The sequence below is a fragment of the Strigops habroptila genome, chromosome 4 (genome assembly GCF_004027225.2).
Source record: "Strigops habroptila isolate Jane chromosome 4, bStrHab1.2.pri, whole genome shotgun sequence".
Taxonomy (NCBI): Eukaryota; Metazoa; Chordata; class Aves; order Psittaciformes; family Psittacidae; genus Strigops; species Strigops habroptila.
The window spans coordinates 77289438-77314784 of NC_046358.1; the positions used below are offsets into that span (position 1 = coordinate 77289438).

The 25347-nt window shown below is 46.2% G+C and overlaps 1 protein-coding gene across 2 annotated transcripts in view; it reads right to left on the bottom strand.

Annotated features, from left to right (window-relative positions):
* The window catches only part of SMG1 (SMG1 nonsense mediated mRNA decay associated PI3K related kinase), an 86795-nt gene extending 71630 nt beyond the window's left edge, over positions 1 to 15165 (bottom strand). For both annotated transcript variants that reach the window (XM_030481474.1, XM_030481472.1), the window contains exon 1: positions 14840 to 15165. In XM_030481474.1, coding sequence (XP_030337334.1) covers positions 14840 to 14946 — 107 coding nt within the window. In that variant the 5' untranslated portion in view covers positions 14947 to 15165. The remainder of the gene's footprint in view (positions 1 to 14839) is intronic.
* Positions 15166 to 25347: the final 10182 nt, after the last annotated feature.

The window sequence follows — 25347 nt, forward strand, 5'->3', positions numbered from 1 at the left end:
GTTGCTGCAAGAGCTGGCTGTTTTGACTGGCAGCTGTTGGGAAATTTGTGCTGCTTGCATTATTTCTGGAGAGCCTGTGCAGGAGCTTAATGAGAAACACTGCATCCTGCAAGAGCAAAAGCTGAATCAGGACTCACAAGCAATTGCATATTATGAAATGCTGCACAGTGCTGGAACAGAGCTGGTGTTCACTGCACTGCAGAAAAGACAAAGTTGGAGCAGGAAGCAGTTATCTTTTACCATGGATGCCAATAGTACAAGACTATTATACTGTGAAGTCCTTTTGAAAAATTAATCATGTACTTGATACTTCACCTTTCTGGTGAATCTGAGAATTTCCATCATCTTAAAATAGCTGCTCTATCACACAAGTTTTCATGCTCTGCAGACCCAAGTTTATGTTGTGTTTGTTGAAGGAGTAACTTGAAAGAGGCTGCGAGGAAAGTGTCAAGCCCTTAAGGCATAATAAGCCTGGGAGAATTTGTTTGGATGGTGTAATGAATCCAACTTGTTAATTTATCTCAGTTTGGTGTTTATTGCTGATAGTGGAGTGCTATGAAAATTAAAAGAAAGATTGGTCTAAGAGGTGCAGTACAATTAGAAGGTGAAACATACAGTAAACTCCCCCAGGGTATTTATCCTTTAATCTCCACTAATTTTAACTGCTTTTTCTCGGCTTATTTTCCTACCTGTTCTTGAATGTGTTTCAGGTCTCAGCATTACCAAGTCCTTATCTCTCTATCTTTCCTTGAAGCCTCTGGAAAAGACTATGACGATATCACTAGAGACGTCACTTGGGTCATACTTTAAGTGATAGCTCAGTAACCAGCCTTTATGAGAAAAAACATAATATCAGAGCATGAGTTGGACTCCTTCACTCGTGGTGTATGGATAAAGCTGGGGTAAACTTAGGGCAACAGCAGTAGGAGTTGCTCTGCTCCAGCTCTGCCATGGCTGTTCTGTTTGGCATTGCAGAGGATGGGCACCCCTGTGGCTGCAGTCACCTGGCACTATCTAGAGCAAACTCGGGAGGGTCAAAGTCTCTATAGGGGAATAGAGGCCTCAGGCACTACCTGGTTGAAATCTCACCTGCATAGTTGTTATTGCATGTTATTTCTGTGAGAAAGGCTGTGTCCAGTATTGGAATAATGACACAATTCCAGCTGAATCAAATGAGAATAAATTGCCTTCTACTTTCAGATATATTCAGCATGAAGACTTGGTATTAATTTGAGCCTTTGAAAAGCTTGGTGTGGGAGGACTGTCTAGCATTATGTAAAAGAGAATCTGATTTCCCAAATAACATACATGCATCGTAACCACCAAATCATCTTCCCGTACTGCCCTATCTAAATCACTACAATTGCCAGCTTCTCTAACAACAGCCTCACAAACCACAGCTTCCTTCAATACGCAGCTTTGACTCATCTCCAGGCCAGGATGAAAAAATAGCATGCGTTCTTGTGCATAAAAAGCATACGTTATTCCTAGTCAACCTGAATTTTTCTTTTTCAACCTTCATAAAGTTCTTTTAATTCAGTTTTTGCATGTTTACAGAGGAAACTCCAGGATTTAATCAGAGAGAAACAGAAGGAAGACAGCAGATCTCATCATGCTATATAGATATGTTCTTTTAGCTTTTTTTTGGTGATTTACGCAGAATTGATACTCTTTAGTCCCCAATACTTGTGATTTCTCCTGTAAAAAACATGTTATTCTATAAAACTCTTTACACTGTGAATCTTTCTAGACAGAAATGATATCTTTCCTTATGTTTAGCACAGTAAGACCCTGATCTAGTTGGGATCTTGGAGCACAGCATAATGTTAAGTCTAATAATTCTGCTATAGAAGAGTTCAAGAGCCTAAAGTTGGTGGGAGCTTCATTACTTGAAACAGAATGAGCCCTTAAACAGAGCACATCTCTCTCTTCTTTCTATTATTGTTTTTCTAGACCACAGTTTACACCACACTTTTGCCTGATTCCTTGTAGTACAGTTGTCCTCCTTAGACCACAGCTCACACAGCCAACGCACACAGTGGTGTTACAATCCTTTAACCCCGAGGCCTTTTAACAAGCATGATCAGCTTTTCATTCAGCTAGAAAGTAATCAATAAGTGACATAAATTTATTGTTGTCTTTCACATAAGTTCCTCTAAATTCTTATTTGAGATATTAATTAGATTGGTTTTAGCCTATGTTTTGTAATTGCTTAATTCTCCCGATTCCTTGAACTTCTTGTTCCTCAGTCCTGCAGATACAGCGATCATTCAGAGTGAATAAAATTAACCTTGAGGTAATCAGTAATACACCAGGATAGCGCTTCATCGTGGTGCTTTTTCTTGTTATTTCTGTTCACTGAATATAAAAACAGTCAATGTTTTGCTCTCTCAGCTCATTCATTCAGATGTTTTTGTAAAACACTGACACTAGAAGCTGCCGTGCATTTATTCCATGTCTGATGTGCCTGTTAGTTAAACACCTACTCTCCAGATAAATGGAATTTAGCTCCAGGCGTGCAGACCCAGTCCACCAGCCTGATAATGACATGTTTGCAAGTCCATAAATCCTGGCTGTATACTTTCACCAACACAGAGCTAAAGAACAAGCTAAGTGTTTAAACGCTGCAGAGAAAACCGATGATGGGACAAAAAAATGACACTGAGAAATGTAGCGGTACGAACCAGAGCTGCACAGGTAATTGCTGTTTCGGCATAGGTACCCCTCTGAAATGCGTTTGCATGTATGGTGTATATGTGCCTACACATATATTTCTACAGACCCTACCTGGATCAACATAACTGCTTTCCTTTAAATCTGGAATCCAAGTTGAAAAAAAGAACATCTAAGTTTGAATGAAATATACCCTTATAATTTTGAACTTCCTAAGGTTAAAAATGACACCGAAGCAAATTACAAACCAACCCATCTCTTCTAAGGTATACTGAGATTAATTGTTCAGGGTAGATTTTTTATGCATTTCCCTCCGTTTTTTGGTCATGGCCTGTGAGCGTGTTGGCTGCAGGGTACTTTGAAGGTATGCCTCCTATACCAGCACAGTTCAGAGCTGTGCTGAACCAGCTGCGGTCCAGCACATCTAGAGGAGGCCTAGTACACCTCAGAGATGCATGTCAGCATCTTAAGGCAGCTTCACATGTAACTGATATTTAAAATATCTGAATAGAGAGTGACTTGCATAAGTGACAGGTTATGTGTGATTCCTTTTAGTTCCCCAAAACTCTACTTCATTACAAATCATGTGCCTTAGCAAAACATGTAAATTTTATGTACATTTTTGTAAAATGCCTGAATTGATTAATTACCTCATTTTTAAAAATATATTTAGATTCTTTTAGTTGGGTTCAGCTGTTCCTATTACCTGCTGAATATTTATGGCTCTGTGTGGCATTTAGGTGGTGATTTGGAGACTATCCAACTACTTACAGATTTCTGTGCATAGGTGGGCTCTGATTTACCCTGGGAGCGTAATGGAGTTACTCTCCCCATCTCAGATCCCTCCTAGGCCTTCTAGCTCCAGGAGCTGAATGACAGTGTATCTGTTCCTGAGTTACTGCAGGGTATAGACCGACATATTAATGCAAACTGGAATTGAGGATTATGCTAATATGTCAGACTGTGCACTGGAGTGGGGAAATAGGGCAGGGAGCTGGGAACTGCAGCCTCAGCTGCCATCTCAGTATGAACCACAGAGCTCATGAGCTGAGCTCTAATTCCCACCTTGAACGTGAATCTTCATTATTTTATAGGCTGCCCCATTTACTTCTAATTTTTGCCCGCTCACTTGCATCCACTTTGAAAGGGGTCTTCCCATGGAACTGAGTCCCTGTTGGATTGGGTTGCAAAGATGATTCTCCTATCTCAGGAGGAAGATGCTCTGGTGTGCTCAAACCCACTGCTTTCTGTCCCTTCAGCCCAGCAGTGACCTCTTTCCTGCGTACCAGCTGTTGTAAACCCCAAATGATAACTTCTCTTATGTCTTGGTTTTCTTAGTAAAGCCTGTACTTCTGTACTGGTCAGCACAGTTTGAGTGCACAGTGCCAGTACACAATTAGGTTTCTCCAGCCTGCTATTGCCATCTCCATTGCTGGAATGCTGCTGCTTCTAGCGCAACTGCTCCACTGCTCTCTAGGAGCCAAAGTGTCACCACTTGACTGACACAAACTCAGGTACTGCCCTGAGGAAGATGCAGCCTTCATCTGCAGTATCAGGACGCTGGCAGTCTTGGGAGCTGGTTGAACCAAACCACAGATCCTCCCTCTCGCTGGATCCCTCCACACTGCCTAGCCCTGCTGCGTGGTTCCCTCTCTCCTGCCCCGCAGTGGTGGCCAAGCTTGGTTCTGTTTCCTTTTGCACCATTATAGTTAGGTATTTTCCTTGATTTCAACTGTTTTGCTTCACGTAGTATCCATGAAAGACCACCATACCTATGTTCTCTGCCCCGATCCTCAAGTTTCTGAGCTGATTCGGCTCTTATCCCAACAAGTTCAGTCCCTCTTGCTATTTGTAGGGAAGTCTCTTAATATGTAAGTATGTGTCTTCAAAATAAATTATTAGGAAACCCTTGACAACTCCAGAGCTACATTTCACCTACAACATGCAAACACTCCTTGATCTGAAGTGGTCTCTACCAGAAATAACAATGGCATGGGACCTCAGCAGAACACAAGCTGAAGAACTGGAGAATAAGAGGGTTTTGGACCTGTAGAGCCATGCCAACTAGCCAAGGCAGGCCTTTGGCTACCTCCTACATGCAAGGTTTGCCTCAGCTTCAAAACTGTCCCCATTGAAGACACCTTTTTATAGCTCTGCCCTTAGAGCTGTGTCAGTTCAGAAGGTCTCAGCACAGACAGTCCCTGGCATAGCCGGGCTGGACAGTGCAGGTGAGAGGTCAAAAATTAAACAACGCTCCTTGTTCTGAGCAGTGAGTTATGAAATACACGTTCCTCATGGGACACTGGGAGTTTCTAAATGAGTTCTGATAGTCTCCATAGCAATGGAAAAGCATACTAAGAAGAGAAACCACAGAGAAGATATATGCCAGAGATATGTCTCCTTGACAACAACCGAGGCATGAGAGAGCTGCCTGGAGAAGCTAAAGCTGGATCCTCATGTCCTCCTCTTCTGAAGTGACTCAGGACGTCAGAAGGGGCAACTCTAAATAAAAGCAACAAACACTAAGATGAGAATAAATGGAACCAGTAACACCAGGAATGAAACTACCACTGATTTACATGAATTGGAAATATATTTCTGGTTATATCAGTTCCTTTGCCTATCTATATGAATTATAGATGAGTTTTATATATTCACATGCTGCAAAATCATGTATCCAAAAATTATCAGGCTTACTATAGGCCATGCAGTGGTCTTCAATCCTCCAGTTTCTCTGCCTTATGAGATATTCCTTAATAGCATGGCCAAGGGAGATTTTTCTTATAGGACCCCTGCCTTGTTCAGCACACTAGGCAAATGATGCTTACTGAATTGATGAGTCAATATTTTGTCTTTTCCTTGTTGTTCAATAGCTTGCCTCAGGCCTTCTTTATTTCATGCTGTACAAATGCATTCACAAAGACAGAATAAATTCCCTCATGACAATGTTTGCAGCAGTTATTATAGCAGCAAGGTTAAATGCTACCAAACTGGAACAATGCTAAAAAATACTAGCAAAAAAATAATCTGCAATTACAAAGGCAAAAAAAGCCGGAAGAAGCAAGCCAAAACTGTTCTACAGCTGTGCCACTCACCAGCTTGCCTGCAGCACTCCAGTGGCCAACTAATCCAGCTGTTACTTTTGCTCTCATTTCCATTTCTGTTTACACAGATTTCGGTAAGTTTTTCCAGCCTGGAGTACCCAAAGGCCCCTCTCACATCCCCTTTGCTGAGCCCTCAGCCTCTCCAGGGAGAGATCGAGTTGGCTGTGTGCTCTGTAAAGGAATTACGATACTTGGGTGGGTCTAAAAATATATAATTAATAAGTAATATCAAAACAAACAGGGCATCATTCAACTTAGTGCTGGGTTCTCCCAGTGAACTTTGACACTGAGAGCAGATACTGCTGTACAGACTTGGGATTATAATTTGAAAACAAAGTGTAGGGCCCTGGTTTATTTTTCAGTCAGGTGCTGAGTATTAAGCAAAGTCCGTACCATGATTTATCATGTATGGTGAAGGTAAAGCACGGTAATTTTCAGGCACAGAGAATACTGCAAAGTGGGAAGTTCTGTCACTTTTGTTTTAAATAAAAATCACAGCTGAGCTGGTTGAGATTTTATTGAAATTAAACCCTATTGTTTTCTCCAACTTGCTCATAATTAAAGGAAGTAATTGGTCTTTGATTGTTCAGACGATTTAATTCCATTCTTATACCCTACTTCAGTTATTAGCCGAAAGATGCAAATCTCCCAGGACAGTTGAATAGCTCCTGCCATGCTCCTCCTCCCTCCCTTACAATTGACTCTTCCCTGCCTTGGAGTTTTCAGTATTTCCTGGAAACCAGGAGGAATGATGAATTTGCATCAGTGTTGCCAAAGAGGGCTTTTACCGTTTGCTACCTGCAATCAGCTTAAAAAAAGTAAAGAAAAAGAATTAAAAAGGGAAATCACGGGCCCAGCAGGCCCTAGTCTGGAAGTGACAGGTTCCCAAGACAGGAGGCTTCCTTCAGGTCAGCTGCTGCTGAATCCTGACAGGTCACTCTGGACCACAGTTTGCTCTTTGTAAGAGGAAAAAGGCCATGAAGGCGTGAGGATGAATCCACTGGGAGCTAGGGCTCACTCTACAGATGTAACTGCTGGTACAGTATAAAGTACAATCACATCAACTTTGGGCTCATCCAACACATCCTCTGCTAGTAATCAACGTTATAATTTCCCTTTATCTTTATGAGCATATTTTTCATTTTCTATACAAAATAAAAGTGAATTTGATTTGTAGTTAGCCCAAAGCTGCTCCTACTGCCCCAGCTCCCCAAGGAAGTTTTTCTTCCAGAGACCATGATGTCATCAGTGACTTGGACTTGGCTATCCTGGACACTGTGTGCAGATCCTCCTGTGCCAAGTGAAAAAGAACAATGGCAAAATATTTCTCAGGCTGCCAGCAAGACAGACTGTGTCGCGCGAGGTGCCTGCCTGTGAAGCCAATTAAATACACAGCACTTGAGAGCTCAAACTGCATTCAGCATGAGGGCACAAACCTGGCAAATGGGCAAGTCCCAGAAAAGACAAGACATCATAAAAATAAGAGAGATTTCCTTAATGCCTTTTATCCTTGTGTGCAAAGCTGACAGTCTTCATAAGTCCTGGGTTAGATCTTGTTCACGTTGTGTCAGTTATACCATTTGTCTCATGGCAAGAAATGACTCGGTGTCTGCTTCAGTTTAACCTTGCAGTGCTCTAACCTGGGATTTCTTTTGCTGTTGCTGCAATGCAGCCACCTCTGGAGGAGGGAGCAATAGCCTGAAATATAGCTCAATGATTCCTCCTGGCAAACACACAGAGGACACTTTTACCATTCCAGGCAATGGGGGTTGCTCAGATGCTTCAGAGGTCAAATATTCCCCTTGAAGGCAGGGGAATCTATACATAAAGATCATATGGCCCAGTCTGATACAGTGACAGGGGTTGAATGTCAGTTTGGCTTCAGCTGAGCTACAGGTAAGCAGGACCAAGAGGGTGTAGGTCAGGAACACTAACATGAGCCTACAGAAACTGCCTTTTCTCTTCACTTTCTTATTCAGAGTTGTTTTTTCTTTAATTGAAACAGAAGATACAAAAATAGAACACTAAACAAATCAACAATGAACTCAGCATAAAAGAAAGCTTTCATGAATATCCCAACCTCCAGTTTTGTAAGGGATCGATACTCATTCTGTACCAGATGTGGCAAGTGTAACAGTAGCATTAAATGCTACTCAGGATATTATTAAACTGTCACATAAGAGAGGAAATTAGAATACAAATGCTATGAATGCTGTTAGGCCACATAAAGATATGAGCCACATGTGGAAAGATTTTCGCTTGTGATCAAGGACTGTGGTAAGAGAGAGAGCACACAGCTTTTCACTCAGAAGAGTGAAGGAATTGCACAGGATTTTCAGCCAAAGGAACATCCCATCCCTGGAAGTCAGGCTCTTCCCTGTAGGATCCCCTAACAGGGAATTTGTCCCCATACCTCTTAACACAGGTACTTCACTCTTCTGAATGACATCTCCATAAATTCCTTCAATATATATCAGATGTATATTTTACTCTAAGCTGAAAAAAAATCATAGTGCTGCAGTGCTGTACTTGAGCTCCCTAATGCAGTCTTGGCTGCATCCATTTGAAACACAGCTGGATCCAGATTTTGGAAATTGTTCAGGTCTTTCTAAAAAGCCAAGCTGAAAGCCTTGAAGCAGACATCTCTTGTCCAAAATGCGCAGTTACTAGTTTGTGGACATGCCCTGTCACAGAAAGAGTGCAAACTTCAATAGCTTATGGTGAGATGTTGAGAAATGTGAAATGAAAAATTGAGTAGGAAAGCAAATGAGCAGAGGCAAGTCAGTACACTGCCTGCCAAGTATAGAAGCATTTTTCAAAGTCATGATAGCTGAAAGTAAAAAAACCACATATTTTTTACAGATGCAAACAACAAAGTCCCTACCTGGCACAAATTCATTGCAGCAGTGGAATGACCCCAGGGCTGAAGCACAGACTGGGAGGTTTCAGGGGATGACTTTTGACAGATGAGAATTTCTCCTTCTCCCCCAGGAAAGCCAGACCAGCAGCACTGCACACTCCAAGGACTGCTCCTCATGCTGGAGGCTCTCAGCACTGACCAGCCTGGGGCCCATACTCCTATTGAATTCCACTAATTCAGCATCCCTACCAGGTATTTGTCACCTTCCCTTGCCCAGTTCTAACTCTTGCTCTAGGACATGGTCCTCTGTTCCCAGCTCACGACCCACAGCTGAGGCTCAGGGTGGATACAGGTGGGACTGGTGTTATAACAATGCCAGGTGCCCTTCTCTTTGTAGGAGGTGGGCTCATAGGGCAAAACTCTGGCTGTGCTGAGAATATTCAGGATTAATTCAGCAGAAAAATGTGTGTAACACGTTTAGGAAAGATCAGAAGAAAACAGCTGTGCTATTATTTTATCTGTCTCTTCTAGAAACCTTTCCTGACTCACTATGTTTCTGTGGGTTTAAAAGCCAAGTCCTCCCTTTTCATCTCCTAAAACACCTCCTCGGTACCTTTTATGGGGTGGCAGGGATGAGAACTGAAAGATCCCTCTGATGGGTGGAGGAGAGGATGAAAGTTGTCAGAGCTCACCTGACTGCCTTCTGCTGGGCAGAGTGTAAAATCACATCCCTTTATACAACCCTTTTTTGTAAAGCACAGTACCAATATCCTGCAATATGTGCATGTGATGAGGGAAGAGCAGGACAGGATGGTGGAGACTTCAGCACCAGGTGTCTCCTAGGTGACACAGTTGTGTCCCTGTGTCCACCCTGGCCAGGGTCACCGCCGTGCTGGTCTATGCTGGCACACAAAACATGGCCAGTGTCAGAGATGAAAACAAAACCAGTGATGAAACTGATAACTAACTTCCTTTGGTTCTGAAAGGGAGTCAAGGCAAAGTTAGACCTTACCTTTGCTGTCACAATCTTGTGCCCCTGCCATCACCCCAGCACTTAGCATATTTGCCCCAGCTCCTCCACCCAGACTGACTCCAGCTTATGAGTGCAAGACCTGAACCCACAGTTTTCCCCAATCCGCAGAGAAAGCCAGAAGGCTGGAAGGGCACTGAAACATCCCAACCCGCACATGCAGGGACATCACATCCCACTGCCCATCAGCTGAGAAGGTGTGAAATACTGGTGCTAGCAGGGTTTGGACAGGAGCAGAAAAGTCCTGCACCCTCCCCTCTGCCCCGCTGCCCCACAGCTGTTGTGGAGAATGAGTTTCTGTGTATCAGGACCTGAATGACAGATCCTAACCTCTCTTCTAAGAAGGGCTCATCACTTCCATCTCCCAGCGCCTTTTTCTTGTCTCTCAGTCTACCCTCATCAGCTTTTCCTTACTCTCTCCACCTCCGTCTCCTCCTTCACACAGCCTCAACCTCACAAATCAAGACTTCTGTTGATTTAGACCTTTTCCACTTTGTGTTTTTCTCATCTCCCTTTCTTTCTTCTTGCTCCTTTCCTTTTCCCCTCTCACTCAGATACTGCACCCTGGTTTTGTTTCTGGGTGCAGTCCATGACCCTATAGGTTACAGACACTAGGCAAACACATTTCTAGAAACACCTCCAGTGACTGAAAGCAGCAAGTGGTCAACAGCGTGGGGAAAGCTTGCCGTGGACCAGCAGAGTCATCTGCTACTTGCCACCCACAGGCACTATTACAGACCAAGGTGGTGATCCCAAACCTGAATTTGGGTTTCTTTTGATGTCAGGAATCCTGGATGAGGCTGCCACCCCATCCCGCCATGTGAGGTAGATGTCAGTACCTCTGTGAGGTGCTGGGGTCCCCATGATCCCTCCCGCCGCCTGCAGCAGCACAGAGCCGCGACTCCTCCTGCCATGCCACTGCAATTCTTACTATCATCAGCAGATGGCCAAATATTACCACACATTCATAACATTTACATCAAAAAGGCCACATAATTGGGTAGAAAACGCCTTTCCTTGCCAGGAGCATTTATTTATAAAATGGCATATGTACATTTGGCATTTACCTTTCTATATGCAATAGTACCAAATGTGTGACAAATGTCAACACCCATTTCCTTTCCCACTCTTGACATGCTTGCCAAAGTGAAAAGCATCAAGCAAACAAGTAGTAGGATAAAGCTCTGCCCTAAAACACCTAAATATTATTTCTTAGTTCAAATTTCATTTACAATAAAGAAGAACCACCCAAGGCCTAGACCTGGCTGCAATGAAGCCAGTGCCCGCAGCAGCTGGCAGCAGGTGGCAGAGCGAAGGCACTGTCACGCTGAGCGAGAGGCGACTGGAATTTGGATGCAGAAAGTGTTTCATTAAAAGCATTCAGAGGCCTGGTGAGGGGTTGGTTTTGCAAACGCACAGGTTTATAGCTTTAGCTGTTTTGAAGAAAAACACAGAGATCTGCTCTCACGCTGCCTCACCACGGTGAAGGAGCTTCAACTTCATGCTTAAATGTTGCATAATGTCTGAAAGTGATCGATACAGGCGCAAGCGCTGACATGACTAATAGAAGCAAAAAGCCAAGGAATAACCTTTCCAGCATCACCTCGGGGCATGCCTGTGCAGACAGTTGGGCGCGCACTGGGTTGATTCAGCCAGGACACGTGCCAGACAGTGCAAATGAGCCGGCTGTATTTGCACAGGAACAGGAGCACAGGCACAGCGGTACTCGATTCTCCATCGCCTTTTTGGGACCATGGCAGAAATACACACCTGCGTTTTGCTGCTTGACCCAGGGCTGGTCAGGAAAAACAGCTTAGTAACTGGCTCTACATTCTTCACTGTACATTGGTTAAAGAGGACAAAGTGAGAGGAAATAGCTCCGTCACTCGAGCATGCTTTAAGAGAGCAGTTTTTCTGAAATGCTGAGTTTCCAGTAGCTCAGGAATTGCCATTTAATCTTTAAGTGATTAAAGATTACTCTAGGGTGCCAACCATAGCCAGACCGAAACACCTCCTCTGTTGTGCAGTACTGTATTTTACTTCTCCTCAAACCGTTGAAGTTCTGTTCAAGCTTGCCAGCTAGTTGGGTACTAGCACAGGCCACCAGGAAGGCCTTTGGTATCTCTGTCACTTGCAGGAAGGACATGACTGCCCCATTCCCATACCTTGCATAATTGGCTGACATTTGTCACGAGTGGTGGCCCATAACTCTCAGTTGCCTGAAGGATGTAGGATGGCTTTCTAAAAATGCATAATCTGTGAATCAAGCTGGCAGAGAAGGCTGAATTTGTACTTGATTTCTGCCTTTTATGCTAAATCAGTAAGACTACAGGTATGCATGCAGGGCGTTCGTGCTGGAAGCCAGTGCTCCCACCTCTTCTCCCTACCCACTGCCTAGGAGAGGTGGAGATGTTCCAGATGAGATCCTGGGCATAAAACACACAGTAGCATAACCTACCCTAGATTGAACAGAGGGTGATACTCAGAGATCACTTCCTTGGAGTAGGAATCTGATCCCTGGTTTGAATGCTGCAGGATTCCTCCTGACAGCTTCTGACATGCAACAGAAACCCTCTCCTGCCAGCAGCGTTCAGGCCCTGGTGCCTGATGAAGACCTTCTGTCTCACAAACAGTGTTACTCCTGAAATAGCATCTGTCCTTGCAATGCCATGTTTCTCCTTGATAATCAGGCAGTGGGTTATTGAGGAGATCCTAGACCTCCATTCCCCTTCCCAATACCTCCTTTGCCTGTGCTCAGAGACCTGTGGCTCTGCAACACTGCTCTCCAGCTTGGATGCACTCCTGGCCATAACTAGTCATACATGATGATGAGATGCAAGTGCAGGAACAAGAGCTACAGTATGTCCCTGAAGGTCCTGGGCAGACAAGAATAGGAATCATCCCAGCAGGCACACACAGCCTCAGCCTGATTTTTCAGGTTTATCAGATTATGCCCACTTTGCACAATCTCCAGTTTTGCTCCATGTCTATGTGTAAGCTTTTGATCACTCTTGAGGAATATTATTTGCACTATCCTGGAATTTGAATAGGATTAAAGGTGCTAATGAGGGGCTGCTGTCCCCAGCTGGGGTCCTGCTGAGGAAGTTCTTGATCTACACAGCTCAAAGAGTGCTGAGGGCCAGAGCATGGTCAAGGATGGCATTAAGGTGGTGGATATCGCTTTCTGCCCATCCACAAAAGCCCCTGTCTTTGCCACCTGATCTCCAAGGCCTGTCTGTCCCTTTATGTAGGCTCCTTAGGGCAGACCCTTGGCTGAGCATGCTGGCTGTCCCTCTGCACAGTGACCATCCCAGAGGCACTGTCCAACACCATCACTGAGCAAGAACATCCCTGAACAGAGACTGAAGGACAACTTTGCTGTCTAAATAACTTCTTCTAGTAATTCCTAGGAGGAGCTGCAATGCTCTGACTTCGGAAGGCTGCAGTCTCCATGTGTAGACATCAGTTTGCCAGCGGCTGGGACATGCTTACAATTGTGCATCAGCTTGGGCTCCTGCCATTTTGGGAACCAGTCCCTAAAACTCCTGTTTGTGTATTGTAATTGTACCTGCAGTAACTCATTTCAGGATTTAAAAGGAGCCTGTCAGGGCATGGAGACTTAAAAGATTTTTTTTCCTTCAGCTTAATGTATTTGTAAAGTTACTTGTGGCTCAGCAATCTGATTTAATCAATTTGAGCAGATATCATTTAAGTAAAGTACTAAAATTTTCGATTTGAGAAAATAACTCCCTTTGTCTTCCAAGAGCCCTAACGCTGACTGAAGTTATCACTGACTTAACGACAAACATAATTCCACTCTGACACCAGCGATCCTGCTAGGCAGTTTTAGAAACATGCAATTCTATATATACATGTCAGAGAAAACAGATCATCTGAAAGTAAAATGGCTCGCTGAAGAATAAACAAAGCATCCCACCCATCTTTTGTGCACCATGTTTTCTTGGCTGCAGGTTGAGGACTTCCACAGAGGTATATTTTGACCTTGAACCCCTTTTTTGATGCCTGTTCCCAAACAGAGGGAAAGGGTCCACTGTGCCAGAGGGGTGATCCCAGGACAGCATACAGGCAGCCCCCCAAGGCCAGTGCAGGTTGTCACTACTGCACACCGGGGACATCTGCCTGTGGGGCAGAAATGCCCCTGTCCCCAGCCCCACGGACCTGAAAGCTACCAGGTTTTTGGGCAGCGACTGCGTGGAAGCCACCAGGTAATCTCTGCAAATGTGCATTAATAACTGCCTGCTCCCATCCAAATCACACCCTGCGAAGCGGCTGCTAAGCAACTAAACCCTGGCGAGGAGGCACTTTAGAGATAATGCTAAAAATAGACCCCAGCAGGCGAGACGGAGCGAGCAGCCGTAGCAGTGACGTCAAGTTTCTTACTGCTGCCCTCCCTGCCATCACTCGCAGCTATCCATGACCGGGTCAGCTCCTCTGGGTCTCCCCGGGGACCAGCATCACAGCAGGGACACATTGCTGGCCCCCAACATGCTGCTTCTGCGTGTCCAGCTCCAGCCTGGGCCCAAAGCTGGGGGCAGCCCCCCAGCGGCATCCCTGGCCACCAGCACTTTGGGGAGGCTGCAGGGCATCAGGATGGCCTTCCCTGCCCTGCCAGTTCTGGATCCTCACCTGACATAGGAGGGAATGGAAAGGAGCCCCTGAGCAAATCTAGTGTTAAAAGAAGGAATTTGATTAAACTGACAAAGTCATGCACACGATTGGAAATGACAAATAACAGCTACAACTCTGGTACAAATGAGAGGCAGATTATGCGCATCCCTCTCTTTCCAGTCTGTTCTCAGCAACTGAAATCACTTTTGTAGCTTGTCTGTACTAAACTCAGGTTGCATCTCTCTTCACATGGGGATGGAAGAGGAAATAAGCCAAAACACAAGAAAAGGTGCCCATATCCTTTATGCACCAATGTTTCTGAGTCCAGAAGAGAGAGGAATGGCAGTCCCCTTAATCACATCAAAGAAATAACGAGGTTGAAAAGAGCCCCCCTGCTCCCTTTCCCATGGATATTTTGGCCCAGGTCTGGTCATGCAGAGACCTGTGCTGGCCATCCCGGCTTCCAGCAGGGCTGGGATGGGATGGGATGGAGGGTGCCTACTCCCCGTGAAAGCTGTGGGCAGGGAGGGGTGTGTTACTCACCGGTCTTGAGCAACAGCCTCCTCCACCTCTTTGCAACACCAACCACATGAACAGGAAAGTCCAGACAGATACACATTTAAGGATGACTCTTGCTTTAGATACTGCATCTGAGAGATGTGCTTTACTCCTCAAAATACCACTTGCTTTTAAAAGAGTGGCCCAAGACCACAGGGAACTGATGAACAAAGCTGCTTGAGTAGAAGAACAGCAGCAAGAGTCCCCCAGTTCAAATCAGCAGAGGAGCAAGCCAGCAATCAGCAGGGCCCCATGATAACCACATAGGAATGCCCATGGGGACTGGGACAAGTTTAACTCAGTGTCTCTGGTGACCCAGGCAAGAGACCCCTCGTCTCTTCTTCTAGTAGAGCAGCATAAAGCCCTTGGTACCAGCCTTGTAAACCTCTGCACCAGATCCCACAGCACTTCCCTTGGAGGTACCTGTGATAGTGTTTCCCGATAAGCTGCTGTTAACGGCCCCAGAGGTGCAGCTTTCACATCAGGTGATGCGTTTCCACCTGCAGCCCACACACATGATGTAAATCTGCTCCTCTGGTTACCCAAAATAAGCCCCAAGGAGAAGGCAGTGAGGTCTGAAGAACAGCAGGCAGCTCTCAGCCTCTCCTGGCCAGTACTCATTCTTTCCAGGACTTTCCTTCCTGCACACACAAACATACTCAACTGGAGAAAGAGCAGAGCTAGAAACCAAAGTGTCAAGTTCACTGCAGAGGAAATGGCCTCTCTGCAGCTGGGGAGAGGGCCATAAATTTCCCAGCAAGCGTAAGCAGGGACGTGGGTGTGCACATATGTCTTCCAAATACCAATGTCGTTTTCAGTGGGAGTAGAAGCTAATTGATCTTTAACATGCAGCACTTAATTTCAATGCCTTTTATACATCAACACTACTAGTGAAACAAATACCAGATTTTACTAAAATGACTATGTGTCAACACATTGATGACTCACATGCCCAAATGCAAAGGGAGACTCTGAATTACTCAGAAGGATTCTGCTTCAGCTCTTTTTATCCAGAAGCAACAGAAATACCCCGGTTGGAAATCCTGGTGTGTCCTAGGTCTTTCTTGCTCTTGCCCTGAAGCTGAGGTCTCAGTTTGGAAAAAGATTTCCAAATGAGAAATACTGTACGTGTCACCTGCACGCGTGCGGCATTGAAAACCTCAGGGCAGCAGCCACCACTAAACCTTTCTACAGACCCAAATGGAGAGGGTTCAGCCAAAATTGGAAGCCTATGAACATTTGACAGCAGGTTTTTAGTTAACCTTCCCAGGCCACCCCTGCTGCTGAAGCATGCTGGCAATGCGACACTGTGATAAGTGCTGGGAAAGTGGAGCTGCCCCAGGGCTCATGGATGTCCAGCCTGTGGTTGCAGACTGCCACAGCTCCACATATACTTGCTGCTGCTCTTTATGTCTTTCTTGGACTGAATTATCATTAAAAAGCTGAGGGTTTGATACCTCACAGCTGCAAAGTATGAAGAAAGACCTTTAGAGATATCTTGCACCATAAATGTATTTGCCTGTGCTGGCCTACATCTAAGTGATAAATGAGGCCCAAGACACTTGAAAGAGCTTCTTAATCTTTGAAAAGCAAACCAAAGCAAATAATCCTTTGTAGTTGTATTATAGCATCCATCCAATTTCTTTTGCTCTGCTTCCAAAAGCACTTGTGGCAGATGGGCTGTCCCCAGTTCCCAGCCTGCCGGGGTTTGCTGGTGAAGTTCGTTGCACAGCACTGCGGGCAGAGGTACTGGCACTGCGGAGAAGTGGGGTGAAGAGAGAAAAAAGGATGTGGAGAGACAGCCTCAGATTCAGCGGGAGATGCCCAGACCCTCAAAGCACCTCTATCCCTAGCTGCAGTCACCTGCTGCTGCAAAGACTCTCCCAGGCAGCACAGCCAGCAACAGGGGTTGGTTTCTTCTGTAGGAGCATGAATGCTCTTTTCCAGGAGGTATTCCAGTCCCAAGCCACCTCTGAACTGTCTGAGCACCAGTAACTCCCAGCAAAACCTTCAGCGGTTCTGGATTTTCTGGTTTCTGTTCCAAAACACCTTTCCCTGCCATGGCCTTGGCTCGTCCCAGGCAGCCAAAAGGCTACTTCTGGTCTACTCTCCTGTCAATGTTTCAAGGAATACAGGAAGAAATTCGAGCTCTCAATTTAGGAGATGTTTTTTAAAAATGGCTCAAATCAGCTGGGACCTCTGCATTCCCGTCAAGTTATCCCCATCAAACTAGCCCCAGACCTCAGCAGGTTTGCAAGCCGCCTTCTTCAAGGCCGACTCTGACAAAAGCTCAGATCTAAACCAGAAAATTCAGGTTGACCTTAAACTTCTACAGCTACATGGATACAGCTCCATAAACCATCTCTCATCTCCTGAGAAATCTCGTGCAGAGCTTTGGTGGCTCTTGCAAGTCCCAGGCATCCACCCCAGCCTACAGCCATCCACAACTCTCTGGGGACCCAAACACAGCTGACAAAGATCTACCACCATCACAACCCCACAGTGAGGTGGGAGGATGCCACAAAACCAAGAGCCTGTTGCTGTGCTTTATTTTCTCCCCAGGCTCCACCACAAAGTCTTTTCAATAATATTTTTATGGCTCCATCAATCTTGTTTAAACTTCAGCACAAATAAATTGCAGCATATTCACAGGCCCATCACAGTGCTCTGACTCACCCGGTCCCAGCAGACATCATGTATTAAATTGATTTTGGAATGTATTCCAAAGAAATTGTTTTTCAGCTTCTTCAGTTAACTCCCCATGTTAGGGAAAGCAGTGCAGGATACCCACCCTATGTCCTTGTGGGTCAGGTTGTAGTGTTTAACATTGCAATGAACCCCCTTCCTTGCCCCTGCTCTGACTTGGACTTATTCACAGTCTGCAGTCCCTTAGGGTGCATCTGCTCCAAGTGAAGCCTTATTTATGGGTCAGCTTCTCTTCAGGGGTATACCTGCTGCAGCATAGGCTTATCCACAGCTACAAGTGCTGGATAACCACCTCCCTTTGAGATGTAACTGTTCCAACATGGCCTTATACACGAGCCACAATGCCTTCAGAGATATACCTGCTCCAGTGGGGCCTTACCCAAGCTATGGTGCCTTCAGAAGTAAACCTGCTTCAACATGGCCTTACCCATGGCTGCAGTCCCTCCAGGGATGCCCCTGCTCTGTTATGGGGTTATCCATGGCCAAATGCTTTGAGGTGCTCCAGCATGATCTTATGCACAGCCACCTTTGAGGCGTACCTCCTCCAGCGTGGACTTATCCTTTGGCCACAAGCCCTTCAGAGGTACACCTGCTGCAGCACAGACATAACCACAGTCATAGATGCTTTGTAGTGTCCTGCTCCCACATGGGCTCATCCACAGGTCCAGTCCCTTCAATATGAGTTCACGCAGTAGTTCCAGCCTGTCCACTACAGCAGGGATACCCTGGCCGTCTGCCAGCCCAGGCATGTGGCCATTCCTGTTATCAGAGTGTTCCCAGGCACAGCACAATAAGACGATAAGCAGTGCAGCACTACAGCAAGCAATGTAAGCAAAAAGCAGCCACAAATGAGCACTGGACTCTAATATCCAGTAAGGCAAGCAAGCCCCATGGCAAACATAGAAGCCGGCTGCTTAATAGCTAATCAGCAGTAACAGCCATAAACTCTACCTAGCGCATTCCGATCAAATCTGTTGTTATCTTGAACCCTTCAAGCCCTATATTGGGCACCAAAAGGACTGTCGTGGTTTAACCCCAGCCAGCAACTCAGCATCACACAGCCAGTCACTCACCCCTCCAGTGGGATGAGGAAGAGAACCATAAGAGTAAAAGTGAGAAAAGTTGTGGGTTAAGATACAGACAGTTTAATAGGTAAAGCACAAGCCATGCACACAAGCAAAACTAAACAAGAAATCCATTCACCACTTTCCATGGACAGGCAGGTGTTCAGCCATCTCCAGGAAAGCAGGGCTCTACCACATGTAATGAAGACTTGGGAAGACAAATGCCATTACTCCAAACATCCTCCTCTTCCTTCTTCTTCCCCAAGCTCTATATATGGAGCATGACAACACAGGGTATGGGATGTCCCTGGGGTCAGTTGGGATCAGCTATACTGGCTGTGTCCCCTCTTTGTGCACCCCCAGCCTCCTCGCTGGTGGGGTGAGAAGCAGAAGAGGCCTTGACTCTATGTAGACACTGCTCAGCAGTAACTAAAACACCCCTACTTTATCAACACTGTTTCCAGCACAAATCCAAAACACAGCCCCATACCACCTACTGTGAAGAAAAATAACAATCCCAGCCAAAACCAGCACATAGGATAACTTTAATTAACTAGTGATTAGCCTCATTAGGACTCAGCTCATGAATAATGTAAGTTACCACCTCCTCCCCCTCTCCCTTGGCTCAGGGGAGATAACTCTTTGATGGGGAAAATGCAGCACTGATATTGGATCTTCTTCTCCTGCCCAGGATGTGGACCCCTCATCAGATGCAGGAACAAATTCTGCAGGTTGTTACACCTGGAGTAACTGTAGTAAACTAAATTAACTTCAGATTTACCCTGGTGTCAGTAAGGGCAGAGTTAAGCCCGCAGACTGAAATGTTCACCAAGTAGGTGGAAAAAAAAAGCCTTTTCCAGCTATTTCTGCCCCATCCAGTGCATGCAGCTTTGGATACTCATCTGAGAAGAGTACAAGACTGAAGAAATAAGGGCCTGGGGTAACCACGGCATCTTCTTGAGACAAAAGTTTCTGTACTGCTCACAGCCTCTTATTGAAAACATTCAGGTTTTAATTTTCCAGCTATCTCTGGCGCTTGTGAACCACTGCCTCCAAAGAGCAGGCTGAAAGCTGTTGTTTTGCACTGGGCTTGTCTTTTGGCCCCATCTTTGAGGTGTATTTCAGGGTCTTGTGGGATGAAAAAAGCCCCAAAACCAAACACCCCCCCCCAAAAAAAAAACCAAACCAAACAAAACCAAACCAAACAGACAAAACCCCTCAAACTCCAATGTTGTTTCCCAAATCCTCCTATTGTGTCCTGCTTTGCTTTCCTGCAGCAGCAAGTGGGGCTGTGGGCCATGTCACCCGAGAGACTGGGTGGTTGTGAGCCCTCCTTCCTGCAGAGCCAGGGAATTAATGACCTGCAGCCTGTGCAGCGCTGCAACAGTGCATGAAGATGTCAAAGTGCCAAATAGTCTTCCAAATAAATAAATGGTGCTTAAACTGAATTATTATTGGACTTACTGGCTGACAAGATAATTAGGTGTCCCACACAGCCCATTAGCAAATTCCTGAAGCTGTAGTAACCGTCAGACAGGCATACCAAACCCCTTGCTAATTCAGCCTTGCTGCACGTCTCCTCTGCCTCCTCTTATTAAGTATCCTTATCTCCTTTGAGCAAAGCTTGTGCATGAACGGGAAACACCTTCCTATTTAACTGCCTCTGCTCTGGAGTGGTTTCCAATCAGTGGGCATCAGCATCAGCTTCGGATGCAGAAATCTGGTTAATCTAATCTGCCCAGCTGGTTGGTTACTATCTGTGAGGTGTGTGTTCAAGGGAGAATGCCTTTGGAGACTGACGACATTAATAACAATGATTATGCAGGCTCATGCTTTCCCCATCCCAGTGCTCTGTGTGCAGGGAGCCACCTGGGCAGCAGAGAAGCTTGTTTTCTCCTCAAAGCCTCAAAGCAGACAGGGCTTTTGCAGGGCTTTCAGCTCTGCTCCTTTAACTTCAACTGCATTTCCATTCCCAAGCAAGAAGCAGAGAGGAGCTGTGGCTACAGGGATTTCCAAGCCAAAAGGGCATCTCTATTGACCTTGTAAAGCTACTGAAATACTTCCCTCTGTAGCAAACTGTGCTCAATCACCCCAGGTCCTGCCAGCTGTTTCATCATTTTTGCTGATGCTGTGGGTATGTACCTGCACCCCAAGGACTGTCAGTCAGCCCCAGCCACAGACTGACCTTTTGCTAAGCTGCGCTGGTCAAGCCTGGAAAATGACTCTAAGTTCTGGGGCTTTCCTTCTAAATCACATCAGGCTGCTCAGCAGAAGCTGCTCAGTGACATCCATGTCCTGCAGCTTTCCTGCTGGATAAATCCAGGTATTTCCCAGTCCCTGGCTGGGTGCATGTGCAGAGCCAGAAGAGAGGGTTTGCATGGTCCATGGAGCCCTGGCATCGCTTCAGGACTCCTGCCTTGCCCTGCCAAGCACCATACCGGCCCTTCTGGAGCCATCAACCAGGAGGTTTTAGGGTGGACAGTGGTGGCTTTGGCAGAGCAGGTGCTGAGCGGAGCCTCCTACCTGCAGGGCCATGGCGAGCCCCAGGCACTGATCATGGAATCACAGAATTGTTTAGGTTGGAAAAGATCTTTAAGATCACCAAGTCCAACTGCTAACCCAACACTGCCAAGCCCACCACTACACCATGTCCCTAAGTGCCATATCTAAACGTCTTTCAAATCCCTCCAGGGATGGTGACTAAACCACTTCCCTAGGCAGCCTGTTCCAATGCTTGACAACACTTTCAGTGAAGGTATTTTTCCTAACATCCAATCTAAACCTCCCCAGCACAACTTGATGCCATTTCCTTTTGTCCTATCACTTGTTACTTGGGAGAGAGACCGAACACTCACCCCAATAAAACCTCCTTTCAGGTGGCAAAGTGAGTTGGATCCCACCAGCCTTACAGCAGCTCTGTGTAAGTGGGTGCACGTGGGGAGCCCCAGTCAGGGGTCTGGGAACATGCTCTGGAGTTTTCTTGAATTCATACTGAGCCAGGACACCAAGGTGCCAAACTCCCCATTCCCTACCCAAAGTCGGGTCTCCATGAGGCAGGCACTCAGCTGCATGGACCAAAAGAATGCTGTGGCATAGCCCAGCTGGCCCTGGCCCCCCTTCGATTTAATCCTTTCTGGGCTGGGGTAGAGTAGGGGAAAAACTGGATTTGCATCTGCAGGGATGCTCTGGCAGCAGCCATGGTGGTTAAAGTGCACCATTAGGGAAGGGGGGGAAGCCTAAAACCAGACCTTTGTTTTGCTACCTCTTGCAGAGTTCCTGTATCACTATCACAACAGTACCATGACTCTCAGACCCTTGGAGGCTGCGCCTGTGGGATTTGCCAGGCAGGAGCATGGGGCTGCCTATCTCATGGTTCTTCTTCCCCAGCACCCACTTAGACAGACTGCCCAATCTCTCCCAGCATGGGAGCAGGGCACTGTTTCTTTTGGTACTGAAAATAAAATATAGCATCTCTAGCTCCTGAAACCACATTTCCATTGAGCAGCTGTCATTTTTGTGCCGAGGATGTCTGGATCAGAGTCCTGCTCCTGTCAGCAGCAGAGGAAGGCAGCAGGTTTCGGCAGCCTGCGCTGTGAACCGCTGCAAGCACCATGGCAGCTGATACTGTCTGCCCTGATGACTCACTGCTGTTGATTTGGGCAGAGGCAAGAAAAACAGCCTGAAACACGCCAGTCCAACATTCATATCGTCAGTGATGGGCTGTTAGCTCAGAGCAGCTCCCCATCCCCACCTCCCTCTCCTTCTTTCAGGCCAGCACCACTGAAATTTGTTTTTCTGTGTTCGAAAAGTGATATATTGAAAGCCTTTATATTTGGGAAAGCAGCTTATGTCACTGTCAGAGTTGTCACATTCAAATAGATCACATCTGCATCAACAAAATACCTGGCACAGTTTGACCCTCTAATCTCCCCTGGCAGTATTTCTTTCTTATTTCATGGCTTCTCAAACATCGCCTTTGTCACCGCAGGAAGGAGTTACCTACAGAGCAAGTGCTTATGATAGCTTTTCAGGGCTATTTTTGCAGGGCTGTTTTCCAAAAGCATTCACCCCAGAAGAGATGTTTAAATTAGGGTGAGCTCCCAGGGAGCTATTTCAGCCCAGCACCATGCAGCTGTGGCCAAACCATTGGGCAGGACCATGACCACAATGGAGTTGAACTAAGCATCCATGACCAGTGCTTCCTGGCCAGAGAAGGGCTCACACAGCACAAAGCAACTCCAGTGGGGTTAAAAACACAGCACTGCAGCAGCGGTGGCAGCTGGGCTCCAGCCTAGGTAGGAAACAAGCCGTAAGGTCATGTTTACTACATCCAGCCGTGGCAGCCACGAGTATTCACTTGTATTTCTTCAATAACTTCCAGTTTCTTTTCCTTTTCAAAGGCAAAGGACCATAAATGAGCTATTTAGACCCACACAAATGAAAAAGAAAGGCTGCCATACCAACAAACATCTTCTATGGCTGATGATGCCTTGGAGCTGTCATAGCACAATCCATTTTCTTTGAGAGAAAACACACTGGTGGATTTTGTGGTGATGGATGAATGGATGGAATGATTCATGCTTAGCTCTGGATGGTGCTCACCAGAGAGGAACCAGATATCCTATTTTCTGAAGTTCATTTTTGAAACCTGTTGTGCTTAGTGGTAGCAGCTACCATTTAATCCTGGGCAACACACATAGGGAGAACACTGTATATAAAATAGAGTACTCATGTAAACTCCAGTTTTAAACCCAGGAAGTGCTAATTACGTGGCTCCAGACACGGCAGTGCACCACTGAAGCAAACAGATTAGCCTGAGACTTTCCAGCAGTCAATAATTAATTCTCAAATTTACAGAAAATCTTTATTTGTTGGGTCGAAACACTAAAACCAGATACTTGATCAAGCATTTCGTTTGGAAGCGAGGGATTCCGGTGTCCCGCAGCACAGTTTGCTTGCTTGAATGCTCAGCTTGGGCTGTTGGGAGCCACCACAGTGTCCCTCGCCCAGCACTGAGCATAGGTCAGGACTCTGCCCTCCCACCCAGGGTCTTTTCACACGGTAAAGGGAATAACGCATGGTAATGGGGATAATGGTAAAACCACATAGAACAAACTAGTGCATAAACAACATTTTCCAAGCCAGTACAAGTTGCCCCATGTAATTCCTCTACACCTCTCCCGATTTGCATAGCCAAAAGATGGCAGCACTCTCTCACATATGTGCTGCTGCAAAACCTCCCTCTCCCCTACAAATGCACGCAAACGTGTAGAAATTTAATCCAGTGGCGATGCACATCGGAGGGACATTGTCCTGTCTGGTCTGCTGTAGCACACAGCTACACTAACTGCCGTGGGGCTGTGAGCACACAGGGCAGGGATGATGCTGCTGCCTGCGTACAGTGCCTTGTATAGCAGCACCGACCTTGCCCCCGCCAAGCACTGCCACGCATGCAAGGAGCAGCAGAAATCATTTCACATACACCTGCTCATCGCCATCAGCACTAAGCGGATGCGGTGCTGTCCATCCAGGAGTTTGCTAGGTGTCAGTGAAAGGACTTGTTCTTAATCTTCTGAGTGTTGTTTGGGAAAGAAAAGAAGAACAACAACATCCTTTGCCAGATTTTGGCATCTGGAATGACTCTTCCTTCTCCTTGCTTCCCCTGCCACCCTGTGTGGTGCTGCTCCCAACTGCCCCCCATGCACACCCAAGTGCACCTGCAGAGCACAAGCAGAGAAATTCAAGGAAAACATTCAGTCTTGATTTTTGCCTTTCCCAAGATGATAAATCCACCGTGGGATTCCATATACTTACCTTTGGTTTTTTTCCTCCTACCCTGCACCTGTTTCTTGTCTGTATTTGCTGAGCTCTTTTGTGTGCACCCACAGGAGCCTGCTATGCATTGACCTGCTGGCCCTGGCCAAATCTTGGTTCCTATGGGATCCCACCAGGCTGCTGCTGCTGCCTGAGATCACAGCCATCCCTCCTTCATTCACAATGCTATGCAAACAGAAGAAATCAAGGTTTGATTTCAATAAGTCTCATGCAAAGATTTGCTTCATAATCCCTATGAAAACAGAAGGAATGAAGAGAGGTGGAGAGCTGCAGGGAGATTCAGATTTGCAGATCATGGCACTTGAATGCAGGGGAAAGGCTGGAGGCAGCAGTTCCTCCCCACCACGGGCAATGGGGGTGCCTGCACCCAGAAGAAGCCACTTTATATCGAGAAGCCCATCGGCAACAGGGCATAATGGAGCAACAGAAGCCGTGCTGTGTTAGGATAATCACATCTTCTGTGCATTAAGGTCGAAGTCACGGCTGAGCATTACCAGCCCCCCAGGGGTCAGTCCAGCAGATCCAGAAAGCCCGCAGCAGGGAAGCTACCCTGGCTCTGCAAGTCACCTTGTGCCAGATGAAGGAGAAGAATCTTCGTTTCTCTGAAAGCAGGCTTGGTCACTGCTTTGGAAAGGGACAGACCCTTTACACCCACTCATCGCTGACCATGACCACAGGCAGATTTTTTGGGAACCATGAGCATGACCTGATTCTTCTCTGCTTAATGCTGTCATCAGAAGTAGCAACATTGAAAGGTGTCATTCTGGGAGCTGGGAGGGGAAATACATTCTAATTACAACAAATTTTTACAAAGAAGAGCCTCTCAGGTGAGCCACGTCTGCTCGAGTAGTAGCACCAACCAGAGATGCTCCTTTGCACTGGGTTTTA